General features: G+C 50.9%; 1 protein-coding gene across 1 annotated transcript in view; it reads left to right on the top strand.

Annotated features, from left to right (window-relative positions):
* Positions 1-17,199, top strand: part of AOPEP (aminopeptidase O (putative)) — a 274,924-nt gene that overhangs the window by 118,818 nt on the left and 138,907 nt on the right. Inside the window, exons 6-7 of the mRNA XM_058657305.1 lie at positions 12,794-12,983; positions 16,334-16,440. Of these exons, the coding sequence (XP_058513288.1) occupies positions 12,794-12,983; positions 16,334-16,440 (297 nt within the window). The remainder of the gene's footprint in view (positions 1-12,793; positions 12,984-16,333; positions 16,441-17,199) is intronic.

Below are 17,199 nucleotides of genomic sequence, written 5' to 3'. Positions count from 1 at the left end.
TCTGAAAGAAAGTGAAGCAGACAGGGCTACACGACAGTATCCCTTCTGTTTTTACAGGTGTGTCTGAAAGCTACAAGGTACCTTTTACTTGCAATAGAAATGAAACTCTGAGGTAAAGGCAAATAAGAGGATCTTGCCCTTACAAGATTACACACACACACACACACACACACACAGAGACATACAATTAGTGTTGGGAATTAGCCTTGAGTATACATTAAATTCAAAAACTGGGAGGGGTCGGACACCCAGTCACAGAGCTCGTTCTGTCCCTATATTTAGGACTCAGACTTTTATTTTTACCTTTGCCTCAGTCTACACAGAGACGATGGAGATTTCCCAGAGTCCGTGTGTGTGTTTCAGCTCTTGTTGTTGTACAATCCTGCTCTCCCGTTTGGGTAGTACTTGGGCCATCAGTCTTCCCAGGCACATTAGCAGGGAACTGGTTGGGAAACAGAACAGCTGAGACTCGAATGGTTGCTCTCTTAAAGGGTGTGAGCATCGCAGGTGGCAGGTTTAACTTGCCGTACCACAACATTGGCCCACCCCAGTAAGTTTATTTTAGTGTGAACCATGCACGGTATTTCTGTACATTCTCCTTGAAGACCGTTCGCATGCATGGATGTATAGATTTTCTGCACCAAAATGATGTCATCTCTCTCTTTTTTTTAAGATGTATTCATTTTTATTTGAAACGCAGAGCTACAGAGAGAGAGAAGAAGAGACAGAGAGAGATCTTTCATTTGCTAGTTTACTCCCCAGGTGACTACAATGGCTGGAGCTGGACTGGATTGAAGCCAGGCACCTGGAGCTTCCTCCAGGTCTCCCACATGAATGTGGGACCCATGCATCTGAAGTATGTTCTGCTGCTTTCCCAGGCACATTGACAAGGGACTGGATTGGAAGTGGAGTAGGCAGGACTCGAAGCATTACCTATATGAGAAGCCAGCAACCCAGGCTGACACTTAACATACTGTGTCATCATACCAGCTGCAAAATAACCCTATCTTTTAATTCCACTTCTCTGCAAAGCTTTTGAAGTCAGCTTGTATATAATACTAGCTTCAGAGGCCAGCGCTGTGGCTCAACAGGCTAATCCTCTACCTTCAAGCACTGGAATCCCATATGGTCATCCCATGTTTGTGTCCTGGTTGCTCGACTTCTGATCCAGCTCCCTACTTGTGGCCTCAGAAAGCAGCAGAGGACGGCCCAAGTGCTTGGGACCTGGCACCCACATGCGAGACCCGGAAGAAGGCTCCTGATGCCTGACTTTCAACCAGCTCAGTTCCAACCATTGTGGCTATTTGGGGAATGAATCAGTGGATGGGAGATCTTTCCCTCTCTCTCCTTCTCTCTGTAACTCTGCCTTTCAAATAAAAATAAATACATCTTTAAAAAAAAAGCCTCAATGGTTTTCTTCATCTGTGGAGGATAAAAAGGCAAAATGAAAGTCCAGATACCAGGCGGCGTCAGTCTAGGATCACATATGTCTTGGAGATTTCCTTGGTTGCCTGTGTTCAGAACGCCTTGTATCTAGAAAAATATCATGTGATAGCTCTTCCTCGTGACCCCTCCTAAGGTATTTAGGCTCTAAAAGATGATCCAAGAAACGGTCTTCATGTGAGAAAGAGATTTTAGGGAGCTTTGCCTCACCCTGTATGACCCAAGTCTTTGTCCAACGTCTGCTGCAAAACAGAAAATGCCAAGGTAGGGGCGGGCATGTATGTAGCCAGTTAAGCCTCCCCTAAGGACATCAGCATCTTGTATGTGCGTGGGTTTGTGTCCAATTCAGCTCCCAGCTAAGATGGTCTGAATGCTTGTAGCCATGTCACCCATGTTGGAGGTAGATGCCAAGGGTTGTTGCTCCGTTGTTGCCTTACAGTGATCAGTAATTAATGTAGAAACTCGCTGTCAGCTTTTTGAGAAAAACAGCCTTTCTCCTGACGGAGTGTTGCTGGCACACTCCCAGCACGTTTCTTGTACTTGGGACATGGAAGCCATGCTAGGAGTTGTGGCGGTGGGTCTGGACCCGTGAGTCGTGCGATTATAAGTGGTCATGGTAAGAGAGGAAGGCTGTTTTAGAGCCATGTCTCTGACCACATTAGTGAGTCACCAAGCCATAACACTCAGCACCCACCCTGCTGCAACACTCTTGTTGCGAGAAAGAAGAAAAACCTTTCCCGTGTTTGCCAGCACCCGCCGTGTTTTCTGCTACCTGTGGCTGAATTCATTCCAAACAGATCCAGGTGCCTTTCAAATCAAACGAAAACAGCCAGCCCAGGGGGACATGGGCAGGGAGACTTGTACGGAAGGGAAGGAATTCCTTGTGTCATCCTTGCCTGCCCTCTGAGCGTGGGGAAGACAGCTGCGGACCGATTGCATGCAGAGAAAGGGGCGTTACGTATGGTTGTCCAGTTAAACCCGATGCCTTCCATATGAAAAGAAGAGACACACGGGGCCTGGAATGCTCCATGAAAAAGTTTGTTAAAAGCCAGGAGGCCATGGAGGACACAACTTTTTGTTTATTTTTGTTCCCGCTGGAGTTTATTACCTTTTAAAGAGGAGTGCTAAGTTGAATACCTTCTGATGATGGCCATCTGTCGCCTGCTTTCTAAGACCACCCTGGGAAATGTGAAGCCCCGGCGGTCTCCGCTGAGCACTGTCTTTGCCATGGACCATGAGATGAGGCAATATTCCTATTGTTTTCAAAAACCCAATTACTTACAAGCCACCTCCCCACCCTGCTCCCCCAAGCCCAGCCCAGTGATCCCTTATCCTTAATGCCACTTGTTAATACAGACGAGTGCTTTCAGAAATTAAGAGCAACATTTACTCGGTAAGTGACCACTAAGAAGATCTCCACCCGATAAAGACCACTGGAGCAAGCTAATCCTTTGAACAAAGGTGGTGATATACATTGTGGCTGCTCACTGCTCCCTTACAGCCCCGGGAGAACAATCGGTGAATTCATTCATTTAATTCTTGGATTTTTTTTTCTGTTTACACTTTAAACAAACGTGTCAGTTGTTTGCTTAGTTAACATGCTCTGCCTTCATTATAATCCATTAGTGGCTAGTAATAATTGAAACTGTGTTTGGATTTCAAGAAATACAATAAAACTAATTAATTAAACCCTTAGGAAGATGGAACTTGCAGGGACTAACCCGAACCAGGCTGCGCCCTGTTCCTCATGATGACACAAGAGTTGGCCGAATCATTTTACAGCTGTAAATAAGACCGAGACAGTTTTTCGTAGGCACCACAACAAGAGGTTAAACCCCAATGCCTATCAGGGATTGGGCAGAAAATATCGAGTAAGAATAGATAGCACAGCCAGTAGGAAACACTGCATCTTGTTTTGCTTCTGATATTAGGACAGGGATATGACAAATAGTTCACATTTCTCTTAACAGTGGTATTAGAAATACACACACACACTTTTGCAAATGACAAGTTGGATTCAGAAGGCGGTAAGGAGACCGAAGTGGTGAGGACCGAGACAAAGTGGACGACTCCAGGTACGCTGGAGACAAACACCTGCTATTCAGGTGGAGCTGCTGCATACGGGCTGGCGTAGTGTGGCAAAAAGAAAAAAAAATAAACTATCTTTTTCAAAACAGTTGAAAAATCTGGATTTCTAGATAAAACTCAGAACAAAGAGTAAATAAACTTTGACAATTCTTATTATTTTTAATGCCATGTAGTCACCCCAGTACAGTTGAGTAGCTCCCGCACTGTGACCCATGGACCAGCAATACCACATCTGCTTCCAAACGCGTATTCCCGAGCCTCACCCAGACCTACTGAATTCCTTTTCCTGGGGGAGGTTGAGGCTCAGTCCTGTGTTTTGACAAGCCTTCCAAGTAGAGTTGCCAGGTGTGGCCAACACCACAGGGCACATGCGTTAAACATGATTTCTTGTTGAGCTGACGTTCGAGGTTGGCTTAAAGGTGGGGTGGGGTGGGGTGGGGTGGAGTAGGGGTGGTGGTGGTGGGGTGTGTGTGTGTGTGTTTTATTTTAAGATTTTATTTTAAGATTTTATTCACACAAATATCCTTAGACCATAAAAATTTGAGGGTAACAATCATGTCCTGTTTTGCAAACATGAATCGAACTTCTTCACCCTACCTGCAGGTGATTCTGAACCATGCTAGCAGAATACGTCGATGAACCAGACCATGTGTGCTGGAATCAGCTCTGGCACATCCTAGCCAGGGGAGTTTAGGCAAGTGGTGAGCTTTTCTGTGCTCGAAGTTCATTGCTACATAAGCTGGAAGTTAGCCCCCGTTCTTCCCACCCACCCTGGAAATGGAATGAATCCCACAGGGAACTTAGTCGTTTGCTTCGAAGAGTCAGCTCTCCCTAAGTGTTCAGTGTCACCAGTATTTTTCTTCCTCTTCACCGTCATCCCCGTGCTGCTCCCAGCCGCCTTTGAAGCCACACTCGCCTTCCTTCAATTCTGCTTTCCTGGATCTTTCATTTAATCACAGAGCTGATTCTGCTGACCCGCCAAGGCGTCCAAAAGATGTATTTATTTTTATTTGAAAGGCAGATTTACAAAGAGCGGGAGAGACAGACAGATCTTGTATTTGCTGGTTCACTCCCCCAAATGGTTGCAATGGCCAGAGCTAAGTTGATCTGAAGTCAGGAGCTTCTTTCAGGTCTCCCACATGGGTGCGGGAACCCAAGGACTTGGACCATCTTACTGCCCTCCCAGGTGCATTAGCAGGGAGCTGGTCAGAATGCAGCTGTCGGGACTTGAAAAGGCATCCATATTGGGTGCCACGGCACCAGATTCTCATCCCTACCCACAGTGATCTCCTGCTTTGAAACCGAGTAGCTAGGGAAAACATGTACTTTTCTCCCAACTTCCTGCTTCCAGAACCCTCTGTCAGCCAGCTGGCCATGCCTCTGGTATGTTCGTGCCTAGCCTCTCTGCTTCACGCGTGCCCTCACTAGCCCCAGCCCCTCAGCATGGCACAGGGACCTTATTCTGGCTACACAGTAGCCTTCCAATCTCCCCCCCACTGCCCTGATGGGCCTTGGGTGCTTGCCTTCAGTTGTAGGAACCAACCGTGCCTCCCTTGTCAATTAAATTTCCCAGAACGATTTGGGAAATCCCCACGACTGCTTTTTTTGAGACTGGGAACATGGGAAGACTTGCTGCATGGATTGGAAGAGAGTATTTCAAAGGAATCCGGCAGAGCAATCTTGCTGAGGGTGGCTGCTAGCCGCCTGAGCATGTCTGTTCCTGAAGCCGGGTTCTCCCAGCTTCCACATGGCCATCAACGACAGAACTTTGGTCCCGGCAGTGAGAACCAACAAGATGAGCTATTACCTTGCTCCGTTGCACCATTTTACTGCTGTTCTGGGAACGAAGCAAAATACATTATTTTATTAAGTCAAGAATTTCCCTGTATCACAGTGGAAGCTAATTTGATTAGCTCATTTGATGGGAACAAACATCATCACCCTGGTTGGGGAGGCAGAACCGGGAGTGGAGAGGATCACATTTTGCCATTCATGTACTCCAGTGGAGGCTGCCAACATGTGTTAATTGGTAATTACTTACTTACCAGAAGAGTTCGTCAGATCTCACAGAGAACACAGAGCTCTCGGGTCCACGCGTCATTTCGAGGAGGATTCGAAAGACTTGTTCAATCCTGAGAGAGATTTGTTCATGTCGTGTGTTGTGGGGGTATGAGTACGTCCCTGTGGTCCTGGATGTGTAGTCATCTGCATATTCAGTAACTTCAAGCAAACGTTATTTCTTTGTCCTCATCCGGGAGAATCTTAGACTCCTTGAGCGAAACGGGTATTTTTAAGATTCACGGAGAGGGTAGGCTGGTGTGATGGTATTCCATATTCCATTTGGGCACCGGTTCGTGTCCCGGCTGCTCCACTTCCCATCCAGCTCCCTGCCTGTGGCCTGGGAAAGCCTTGGGACTCTGCACCTGTGTGGGAGACTCAGAAGAGGCTCCTGGCTCCTGGCTTTGGATCAGCGCAACCTTAGCTGTTGCAGCCATTTGGAGAATGAAGTAGCAGATGAAAGATCTTTCTATCTCTCCTCCTTTCTGTAAAATTTGGCTTTACAGTGAAAATAAGTAAACCTTTCAAAAAAAGGTAGACATCTAGTAGGAACATTTTGTCGAAAACTGCTTTTGCCTCTGATTTTTTTAGCTGTACAATCCAGGATGTCCACTTTCAGCTTGATTGCACTTTGTAGATGTTCCAGCCAACAGCCACCTGTTCCAGCTGCAGGGCAGCCCGAGCTGGGGTGGCTGTAATTCTGGGAGGTTGAGCACTAGAACACCTTCTCACGTAGCATGTGAGTTGGAGACCACACAGCGTGGTCTACAGACACGGTCATGCCCAGAGGGCAGGAAGTGGGGCGTCTCTTGTTTGCTGAGCCGACAGTGGAGTCATGAGTGGTCCCTCTTCCCATAGCTGTGTCACTGACACTCTTGCCTTTTTCCCCGTTAGCGGTCTACCCAGACCTGCCCTAAACCGAACTGTGATGCCGGCAGTAGTGCTGGGTGTCACAGCACCCCTGCTTTCCCTACTCTCCTCACAGGGAGCCCCCCCCCCCCCCCCGCCTTCCTCCCCACTGTCATCTGCGCTCTTTCTTGGAGAAGTCCTCGTGTCCCTAGAGCGCCCCCAGTGGGCCCTGGGGAACACAGTATCCGTTGTTAAATCCATGCGAGATGAAATCATCGGCGCTTGTGCTAAGGTAACTTCCAGCAAAGCTAGAGATTACGCATTTGGAATTCCTGTGCCATGGCATTAAGAAAAAATATTCTAGCTTGGTTCTGAAAACTCTGTCTATGCCGCCCTTCTTATTGCTGTTCCCTGTGACTGCTTACCACTTTGCTTCCTCGGCTTGTCAGCCATTTCCGAAGCTCCTTTCTGTCCTCCCGTGCTTTCTCATCTCCTCCTGCCTTCCTGCTTCTTCCTTTTGTTGGCCTCATCCCTCATCTGGCGGCTGACCCCTCTCATACCTGGCCCTACTCCCCTCCATGTCCACTTTCCACACCATCACTTTATATCCGTCTTCCTGTCGTTACCTTCCCCATCTGCTTGTCTAATTCCTGCATCTGCCATCTCCTCCCCTTGGCACTGTCATCTCGTTTTCTCTCTCCCTCATTTCGTTATCTCCTTGACTCCCTGGCTCCCAGACCCCTTTGAGTCTATGCCCTGCCTTTACCCAACTTTCCTTGATGGAACTATCAGACTTGATGGACTGGTGTGCGGCCCTTCTGGGGCTTCCGGAGTCACACACTGGAACACCTTTAGGCTCAGATGCAGAGGATGGGCTGAGACATCTGGGCCCTGAGGTGGGCAAGTTGGGATTTTGGAAAGCCATCAACAGAGGAGTCATGATGCTCCCCAAACCTGTTGCCTTCACCTCTCTTCCTCACAAGTAGGGGAGCAACCAAAGCTTGTGCTGATCAGAAGACCTGGCAACCTTGGCCCCACTGGCTGTGGTGCATGGCCGGGAAGCAAGGGCCCAGAGCGTGACAGCAGCTTCTCTTCAGTAGACTGCAGATAGAGCTCCTGGGACCACAGCCTTTAGCTGCACCACTGGATGTCACGCCATGGAAGCCTACAAGTCACAGGGCTTCCAAGTGAAGAATGCGCCCCTTTCCCTGTTGGGTCCTGATGCTTCCTGGTGGTCTGTTGGTTAGGATGGGGTGCTCTCATGCTGGTTCCATTCCTTGCCAGCCATGTGACCTTGGGCAGGCCCCTTTTTCTCTGTCTCTCTCTGCTTCTCTTTCATCAACTGTTTAAAAAAAGGGGGTCGGGGGATAATCTATCTCTTGGGGTCACAAGAGTCATTGAGATGACCTATGTAAAATGCAGCACCTAGCATATAGCAAAACTAAGGTATGTTCTTGGCACATGAGTAAGAAACATGGCCCTTTCTGCTGAGGCCCGGTGGCAGTTTCAGCCAAGATTCATTTAGGTAACCCAGTTTAGAGATTCTGCCAGTGGGCTGTATTGGCACGCCAGATGAAGAAAATGCAAGATGCGTGTTCCCCACCGAGTGCCCTCAGTGCCCCAAGAAGTCACCTGAGCCACCCCCTGTACCTCGAGACAGCAAGCGTGCTGTCCGTGTTAGGCCACAGCCTGGGGAGAGCAAACGAGCCTTTTGGAGGGGATAACTGGTGGACACCTTAAAGTGTTGGCGTCTGTTCTATCACCTTAAGAAAGAGAAATCTCCGACCAGTGTGAGTTCTAATCCCATTTGCCCAGATGAGATGACAAGGCTTTTGGTCACACCAGCACAAGTTGCTTCCTGGTGATTTGCAGACTCCCCCCGTCTAGCCAGCTGGATTTTGGAGGGCAAAGAACCAGTGTGCCTCTCCATCACAGGATATTGGACTCCACATGTGGCTGCAGTTGTTAAAAACACTGAATCCACAATTCAAGCTTAACAGATTCAAGCCCAAATCTGTATGACACTTCTCAAGGATCTATACGAAAAGTGGATTCACTCTCTGTGTTAGGGAGGGAGGGGCATTGAGATCTGTTCCAGGATCATGGGAGGGGTGGCTTGGGAGCTCTTCTTAACCAAAAGCAATTTCCTGTTCTTTTCAGTTCTACCCTGTGCAGCCTGTCCTGACCGGCTGTGGTCACAGCCTCCAGCTGGAGCTGCTAAGTGCTGGCTCATTCCCTGAACAGCAAGATGGGCCCCACTGGTCAAGTCTCCCTGGAAAGAAAAAAAAAAAAGCAGAAATAAATCACACACCAGCTCCTACTTAAGATCTGATGAAATTCTCCATTTCCGTTCCAAATTGAATTCCTCCCGAAAGGATTGGAGCAGCTCCGGGGAGTAATGAAGGCACTCCTTCCTCGTCTGCTCCGAGCATGTTTCAAATTAACCAACAGCGTAGCATTCTAATGCGGGCGGGTGAGGTAGTCTTTAAGAAGCAGTCTTGAGAAACTGTCCTCAGACCAGACGCAACCTTTTTTTAATCTCTAGCAGCCAGGCAGGAAGACACACAATCCGCTCCTCCTCCCTGGAAGAGGCAGCCAGCCTCCACCACGCCGGTGGTCTCCAGAGGAGGTGCGCTGGGGGAGGGGACGAGAACTCGTGGCCTGCTTGGGGACTCCTGGTAATGATGCTCCTCCACCTCTTCCAGCAGGAGAGAGTGTATGCTGGAAGACACAGGCAAGGGGGCTTGTGCTTCCTGAGATGGGAAACAGCAGCACCTCCCCACCCTTCTCTTAGGAAGTATGAGAAACTGTGCAATGGGAACAGAGCAGAAAGAATCATTCCTTAGGATGAAGATGTCACAGAGGGGTGATGAGCCCCTCCTCTGCGATGATGATCCATCAACAGTTTGGCATGTGTAGATGCTGTTGACACAGCCTTTTTCCTGGGGAGGGAATAAAGAAAGAACCTTCCTGCCCCCCTCCTTCCTATCTCCCAAAGGATCCTGTCAGAGCAAAGACTGATCAGCCACTAGCTGGCTGCTCGGGCCAGTGAACAGGGGGTGTGAGAACATGGGAATGAGTGGGGAGCCCGGCCGTGGTGAGGTAGGAGGAGGGACAGGGACACACAAACCTGTACACCAAGGTTCGGGTAGGGGTAGAAGGTTCTGGAAGTTCATTTAATCAGAGTGGGCTTGCGGTAGGCTACCTGTTGGTGAAAGGATGTTTAAATACTATTCCTTGCAGGGAGCCAAAGAACCTGATGGCACCTTTCTTTGCTTACTGCTGGAGAAAAGCAGTTAAATTAGAGAGAGAGAGAGAGAGAGGAAGGAAGGCTGGAAGGAAAGAATGAAGCAAAAGTAAAGAAAAGGAGAAAAAGAAGTCAGTGTCCTTCCCAGAAGAAGCTCCTGGCTTTGGATCAGCTCCGCTCCGGCCATGGCAGCCATTTGGGGAATGAACCAGTGGATGGAAGAGTCTCTTTTTCTCTGTAACTTTCCCTTTCAAATAAATATAAATCTTTTTTTTTTGAAGATTTATTTATTTTTATTGCAAGACAGATTTGAAGACAGAAGGAGAGACAGAAAGATCTTCCTTCCGTTGGTTCACTCCCCAAGCAGCCACGATGGCTGGCTGTTGCGGCAATCTGGGGTGTGAACCAGTAAATAGAAGATCTTACTGTCATTTCTCTCTCTCTTCTCCACCCACCTTATTTTCTCTCTCTTTCTTTCTGTAATTTTCAAATTAAGAAATACAAAAGAGAGAGAGAGAGAGAGAGAAAGAGAGAGAGAGAGCTGCTTTCTAGTAGCAGAGAAATAACCTCAGTGTACCCCGTAGGTAAAATCCAACCTGAAGAAGCCAGACAGCTTGGCGCTTGGAGTCAGGGCTCAGCTCCTGCATGCTGTCTGGGGAGATGCTCTCGGTTTCTACCATAGCAGGATCATCTATAGCAACATCATCTTTGTCAACTTGACCCTTGCTTCCTGTCTGCTGTGTGTACGTGAAGGGGTGTTGAACCTGCCATCTTTCTCAAAGTATAGTCGGAAATACATTTACCCTGAGCTTGAAAACAAGGATTGCAGATGGAAGCTGGGAATCTGGGGTGAATTCCCAACATGCTGGGGCCTGTCCCGAGCCCCCACCAGAATCCTGGGGGTCAGGGTGGTGTCCCCAGAGCACCGAGGTGGTGGGGCTGGGGAGCCTAGGGCGGGCAGCAGTGGCTGCTCAAGTGGTGGTGGAGCGGGTGAGAAGGCAGGAAGAAGAGATGCTACCCCACACAGCCACCTTCAGCACATTGCTTCAGGCCCTCGTACGCCTGGCTTTGGACAAACTGGCCTGGGCAAGGCTTCCACCTGCGACAGAGCGGCAGACAGCTCTCCCCTGCCATGTCCATGTTGCCTTCCTGGCTCTGGCCAACAGGCAGCCATCTGGTATCTGTAACCAGGTGGGCACGTCCACCTCTCTCTTTCTCTGTCTTTGGCTGCTGGGGCCTTCCTGAGCAGGCTTGTCTTTGAGCCTGTTTCTGGGGCCTAAAGTTCCTTCTGTTTTATTTTAGCCACAAGGGCGAGCCGCTGCCAGCAGTATGTCTGGAATGTTATTTACTCGGTACATTTCTGTGGCTTTTCTTGTAGCACTGCACATGCCGGAGCCAGGGGTCATTCGCTTGAAAATGCCAGGTTGCAGTTTGGCTCCCCAGTTGTTCCTCCCGCCTGTACCTCTCGGTGCCCTGTGCCCCCTCCACCCTTCCCTCTTTCTCTGCCTGTACCCCTCCATCCTTCCTCCCGCTTTGCTTCCCTCCCTGCTGCCCACCTGCCTGCCTGCCTTCTTTCCTCCCTCGCTCTGTATTCCTCCCTCCCTCTCTCCCGTCTTCCTTCCCTCCCTCTGCCTTGCTGTTTCTTCTCCCTCCCACCCTCTCTTCCTCCCTTCTTCCCCTCCATCTGTTCACCCATGCTCCCTCCCCTCCTTGCTGCCTTCTTTCCCTCTCTCCCACCCCCTTCCTCCCTGCCTTCATTTCTCCTCCTCTTCCTCCCTCCTCCTTCCTATCTGAGTTAGTACCCTGACCCATCTGCCAGGCCTGTTGCATGGCACCCCCTTTGTCTTAAACACCCCAACCATACTTTTAACGTCTGGGGTTCCTGGTGGAGCATTTGGGGAGCCTGGCAGGTGCCCTTTCATCTGGGCGCCTGCCTTGTTATTATTGCACATGAAAGTTGTCTGTCTTGGCAGCCAGGACTGCCGCGATTACAGCTGGGCGCTCTGACCCGAATGGGGGGCGTTGTGCAAGGGAGCGCTAGGTGGGGCCTCCCCTAATGGCGGCCCCTCCGCGGGGGCGGAAGAGAAGGCTGCACACGGTCCTGGCTCGTGAAGAGCTTACCTGACAGCAAACAGAAGGAACCGGTGTGTACAGTTTCTGAAGTCGGAGGTTTCACAATTGCTTTTGTTCCGTTGACGGAGGAGAGATTCTTTTAAGAGCTGAGAGTTCTTTGTTAGGAAGGCTGTGAACAAGCCCTGGCTAAATGATCAGCGCTGAAGGCCACAACCTAGGAGGTCTTCTCTTGGCCTCTTCTGTCTTCAGCCCCAACTTCCTCCCACTTCATGCACACAATTATAATCGAGGGTATTTGGGGTTTGAAAACAAGGTATGGAAAATGAGATTAGAGAAGTCTCCCCATCTGGTGCCAGCCCTGGGGCCCTTAGCACACCTGGGTAGATGATCCCCGCCTTCCCTGATCCACACCACCCGCCTTGTGGCTTTGTCAGGTCCTGGGACTCTCCTAGGTGCCAGTGGCTGTCCTTGTCCCCCGGAAAGTCAGCCTAGCCACAGCATCGCTTAGTTAACTCCTACACCGACCCCAAGGGTGAAATGGGGGTGCGGGGAGCTTGGGCTGCATTCTTCTGGCTCTTCTCCTGTCCTTCTGCATGACTTGTCAATTTGTAAGCTGCTTGGGGTTTGTGACTGGAATCATGTTTGATCACTCTCCCGACAGCCTGGGCTTCACGTTCTCACACCTGCTCTGCTTTTACAGCCCGGATTTCAGAGTAAACTGCTTCCACTGCCTTGTAATTCCTCCCAGTGTAAAACTTTTCAGTGCAGGTGACTTATTCCAGGTAACTGCTGCCTGATGACGGAGACATCTGCTGGCAGGAACAGCCACCTGAACCCCTGCCAGGAACGTAAACTGCTGCTTTACTGATGTCTGAACGCACCCCAGCCACAAGCCCGACTGGTCATGATCTGGCATGCATACGATAATGACAGGCTGGCCAAGACTGGGGGAGTCTGCCCCTCAGGGTAACCATGAGGACAGGCTCTAACAAGACTCTTGTCTGTTTTTCTCTCACCACCTCCCAACCTCCACAGCCCCCACATCATCTTCCTGTCTCAGAGCACCCTGGCGGGCAGGAGGCAGCTCTGCGGGACCCGCCTCTGCCATGAGATTGCTCACGCTTGGTTTGGCCTGGCCATTGGCGCCCGCGACTGGACGGAGGAGTGGCTGAGTGAGGGCTTTGCCACCCACTTGGAAGATGTGTTCTGGGCCATGGCACAGCAGGTAGGAGAGTGACACCAAGTAGCTTCCTCCCCAGAAGCAGGTGGTGCTTGGAGTCATTGGTTCAATCAGCAGATGCGTGCCGAGTGCCTACCGTGCACAGGATTGGGGTGACGGAGGGAGGGGTACCTCTTTTTGCAAACATGAGAGCAGGGAGGACCATCACTTGTCAGACAAGTCCCAGATGAGCCCTGGAGAGAGTGGCAGGGGGAAGGCTGCCTTTTGGTGGCACACTCAGACGTTCTTTTGAGTCATGGCTGTATGTGACGTGGACCCTGTGTTTTCCAACATGAGGTTAAAATTTCAATCAAGTCATCATCTCAGACTGACAGAAGAAGCAAGCAGCTGGTGCTGTAGATGAGGGAATGGTGAGGGCTGAAGCCAACTGGTCACTCCTCTGCCCTCGGCATTGCCCTGCTGAAAGGAGAGCTTGGTAGAGCTTGGATTTCTAGTTTATTACCTTAAAGATTCTGTGAACCAAGCATCCCCAAGGCCAGCAGCGCTGGTCAGCATGCCCCCACATTGCAAACTGTACCCCAGAGAACTGGCCACTGTCACTTCCAAGGTTGTGATGGTAGCTAAGTTATTCCCTGCCTACTCTCTGATTCCAGATAGTTGGGTCACTTCTTTTCCCTACATTTTACGCAGTTCCCAAGTTTGTGTATACCTGTAGGGTTTTGTCCAGAGGCCTCTGGTGTGTTGAGATCTTATCTGTATTTCATAAACTGGCTCAAAGTCCTCTCCCCTTGAGGAACTGAGACCGACCTCCCCATCGAAGTTCCCCACAAGTCTCCCACAGCACTTTGCGTTGGCCCCTTGGCTGCTCCACTTTGCTCTCCCACACAGCTGCACTACGAGCCTTTTCTGATTGATTGTGTGAAGGTGTTACAAACTTCCAGGATGCACCTGAGTGGGCTTGGCATGGACGTGAGAGTAGAGGGTTTGCAGAAGAACATCTCTGTTCTTCTCCTTGGATGTCCTGCCTGTTTGCCTGTAGTAGGTACCACCATACCCTCCCCACCCAACTCATAGCCTAACTCCCCAGGTGGGGGGCTTTCATTCTAGGACGATCAGTTCTGTGCCACCCTTGGCAATGGCAAATATGTCAGGCCTTCTCTCCTGCAGCCCAAAGAATGCCCTCTTTCTTGCCTGCACTTGTAGGCACTTGCTCCCTGGACCCCTTGCCTGGTTGCTGCCTCTCACTGCCCTTGGAAAGGGCCACATCCACCTGCCAGGAGCCAGCCAGGCTGTGTTTCACAGGTGCACACCTGCTGTGTTCATGCTGGTGGTCTCCATCTGTAGGGATGTTGAAAAGAAGAGGAAGACACAGCCAAGTTGTGAAGCATACAGCGACAGAAAAGGAAGTAGGCTAGGAAAGAAGGGCCAGGAGAGGTGAGATCTGAGCCATCCCAAAGGCCGTCTTGGAGGAGGCGATGTCTGATATGGATTCTGAAGGGAGAGCAAAAGCTGAGCCCTTGCCATCACTGTCTTCCCCTTTGTGTGACCTGGGGGCCGGCTGTCACATCACCTGCAAAGTGCCCAAGATGGGAGAGCCTGTGCACCCCTGAGGGCAGAGTGGCTGTTCCAAACTCCAGTCCTGAGTCCAGGAACACATCCAGAGTACAGCCACCCTTCTAAGACTGAGCAGCTACTGGGAAACCTTTCAGTCAGAAGAGGAGTACACCTAGGGGCAGGGATTGGAGGCGGGGCAGGGGGAGGGGAGAAGGTCCAGCTCAGGAGCTGCACCTCCCTGGCAGTGGACTCTGTTAGTAAGGAGGGTACAAGGAAGCCCTGGAGGCAACAGGTGCATTCTGCAGCTCTGGGCATCAGAAAGCACAGTCCGGGGAGGTGGGACCCTGGCACCCCACTTGGTGTGCATTCCACAAAGAGCCCCAAGTTGAGTCAGTTGGTTTTAGGGTTGAATCCCATCACTTATCACCCTGGATAAAGTCCACACTCATTGCACATCCTCATCTACTTGGGCTGTCCTAATAGAATGCTACTTTCCCAGTCTCCTTACACTTCTGCAGGTGGGGAGTGTCAGACCAAAGAACCTGGCTGGCTGCGGCCATACCTTCTCACTGCGTTCTCACTCGGCCATTCTGTGTGTGTGAGTGCAGAGAGCTCTGGGGACATCCTTTTCATCGTTTAGGATCAGGGGTGTTTTACCTTCAGAACTTTCTTCAAAGTCCAAATACAGTTGTGTTGTGGTCTTCGCCAAATGTGTTTTGGGGTAAGGACATAACTGGGACTATAAAGACAGGCACCTTGAGTCTGCCATTGCCCTGGCCCCCGGCCCCCACAGCGTGTTAGCATGCTGTTGGCCTGCCCGCACCTGTGACCATCCTCTGTGTTTCTCTGCATCTCTGCTTGTCACCGCCTGCACTCTAAAGTCTGTATGTCATGCTTGTCTGTCCTCTCCTTCCCCCAGTCCTCATAGTAGAGGCTCTGCTTGGTGTGCCCAGGGCTAAGTACCCTGTGTGATGACTGACGAGGGACCGGCAGAAGTGCCTGCAGACTCTAGACAGTCTCCCTCCATGAAGGGGTGTCTGTTGCCCTGCCCTCTCTGTCCTTCCGTGTGACTCAGGGCAGGGTGCTGCTGGCCTCCCACCCTTCCCCCACCCCCAGCCCAAACCCCAAGTCAGAAGCTACTTTTTTTTTTTAAAGATTTATTTATTTTATTACAGCCAGATATACACAGAGGAGGAGAGACAGAGAGGAAGATCTTCCGTCCGATGATTCACTCCCCAAGTGAGCCGCAACGGGCCGATGCGCGCCGATCCGAAGCTGGGAACCTGGAACCTCTTCCAGGTCTCCCACGCGGGTGCAGGGTCCCAATGCATTGGGCTGTCCTCAACTGCTTTCCCAGGCCACAAGCAGGGAGCTGGATGAGAAGTGGAGCTTCCGGGACTAGAACCGGGGCTTTCAAGGCGAGGACTTTAGCCGCTAGGCCATGCCACTGGGCCCAGAAGCTACTTTTTTTTTGGCTGTTTGCAGACAGGGATCTGGTGGCATTAGCCGACTTCACTGTAAACTGGCCCTTGACAAAACTGAGGGTTGCGATATATCGGAGGTATATAGAGCAGGAGAAGGGATGGCTGGGCGCAGAGTGGGAATAGCCCCCGTGGAAGCCTGTTCTCCCTGGGCCAACTGTTGGCAGTGGAGAGCAGGCGGTTCTTGGAAGGGAGAAGCCTCCCAAATAAGCGAGCCGAGCCCACCGCTTGCCTCTCAGCCTTTGCCCTGGGACCAAGCAGGTTGTGTCGTCATGGGTACTCCCCGGGGGCGGCCCTGGCTCAGCAAGAGGACAGTGATGACTTTGTTGTGTGCCTGTGTGTTTGTGTGTGTCCCGGCAGCTGTCCCCCCACGAGGCCCAGGAGCAGCAGGAGCTGCGGGCTTGCCTGCGCTGGCAGCTTCTGCAGGACGAGCTGCGGAACTCCCCCGAGGAGATGCAGGTGTTAAGGTAAAGCCCCTCTAAGACTTTGTTGCCCTTTTCTTCCTTTTTCCTCCAACACACCCAGGCCGTCGGCATGAGGGCTCAGGCTGGCTCATGCTCACCCTGGCTTGAGGGAATGGGCAGTTAGGTTTGAAGCCTGTTTCCCTTCTGACATTTCTCTGATGTTTTAGTTTGGAAAAAACAAACAAAATAACCAGCAGGAGACCATCTCTGAGACCAGCCTCTTTATTTGAAGTTGTGATGGTCACTTTATGTGGTGGCTGCTGATATGGGGAAGGCTGGGGTTTGACAGACAGTAACTCTCTAAAAGTGAATGCGAGGGGGACCTTTTAGGAAAATATTGATTCCGAAGTGTTTATTGGTACCAGATGTGTGAGTCAGTAGGGGCTTTTGTTTCAGCTGTTAGCCCAGCAGGAAGCCAGTGCCGCTGCTGTCCTGCCCCTGGCGGGGAGACCCCACTGCCCGCTCTGGAGTCTGGTGCTTGGGCTGTGGCTTGTTGCAACACTCTGATCCCTTCATGCCCATAGCTCACCCCTTGTATTTTGCCCAGTCTAAACAGTTGGTTGGCTCACCAGCGACCTGATGCCTGGGCCCTAGTTGCTATGGTAACAGGTGACTTCCATGCCATCATTCCCCCTCTGCCCCCAGGAGTCTGTAGTCCTGCAGTCACACAGGTGGGATGGGGCAGGCCATCTGTCCAGGTCACCACCCCTAAGTGTCACACCACTTTGGGCTACCCAGAAGACCAGGCTGCCTCCCTGAACA

Source organism: Ochotona princeps, chromosome 31 (genome assembly GCF_030435755.1).
Source record: "Ochotona princeps isolate mOchPri1 chromosome 31, mOchPri1.hap1, whole genome shotgun sequence".
Taxonomy (NCBI): Eukaryota; Metazoa; Chordata; class Mammalia; order Lagomorpha; family Ochotonidae; genus Ochotona; species Ochotona princeps.
This window is presented reverse-complemented; position numbering and strand designations above follow the sequence as displayed.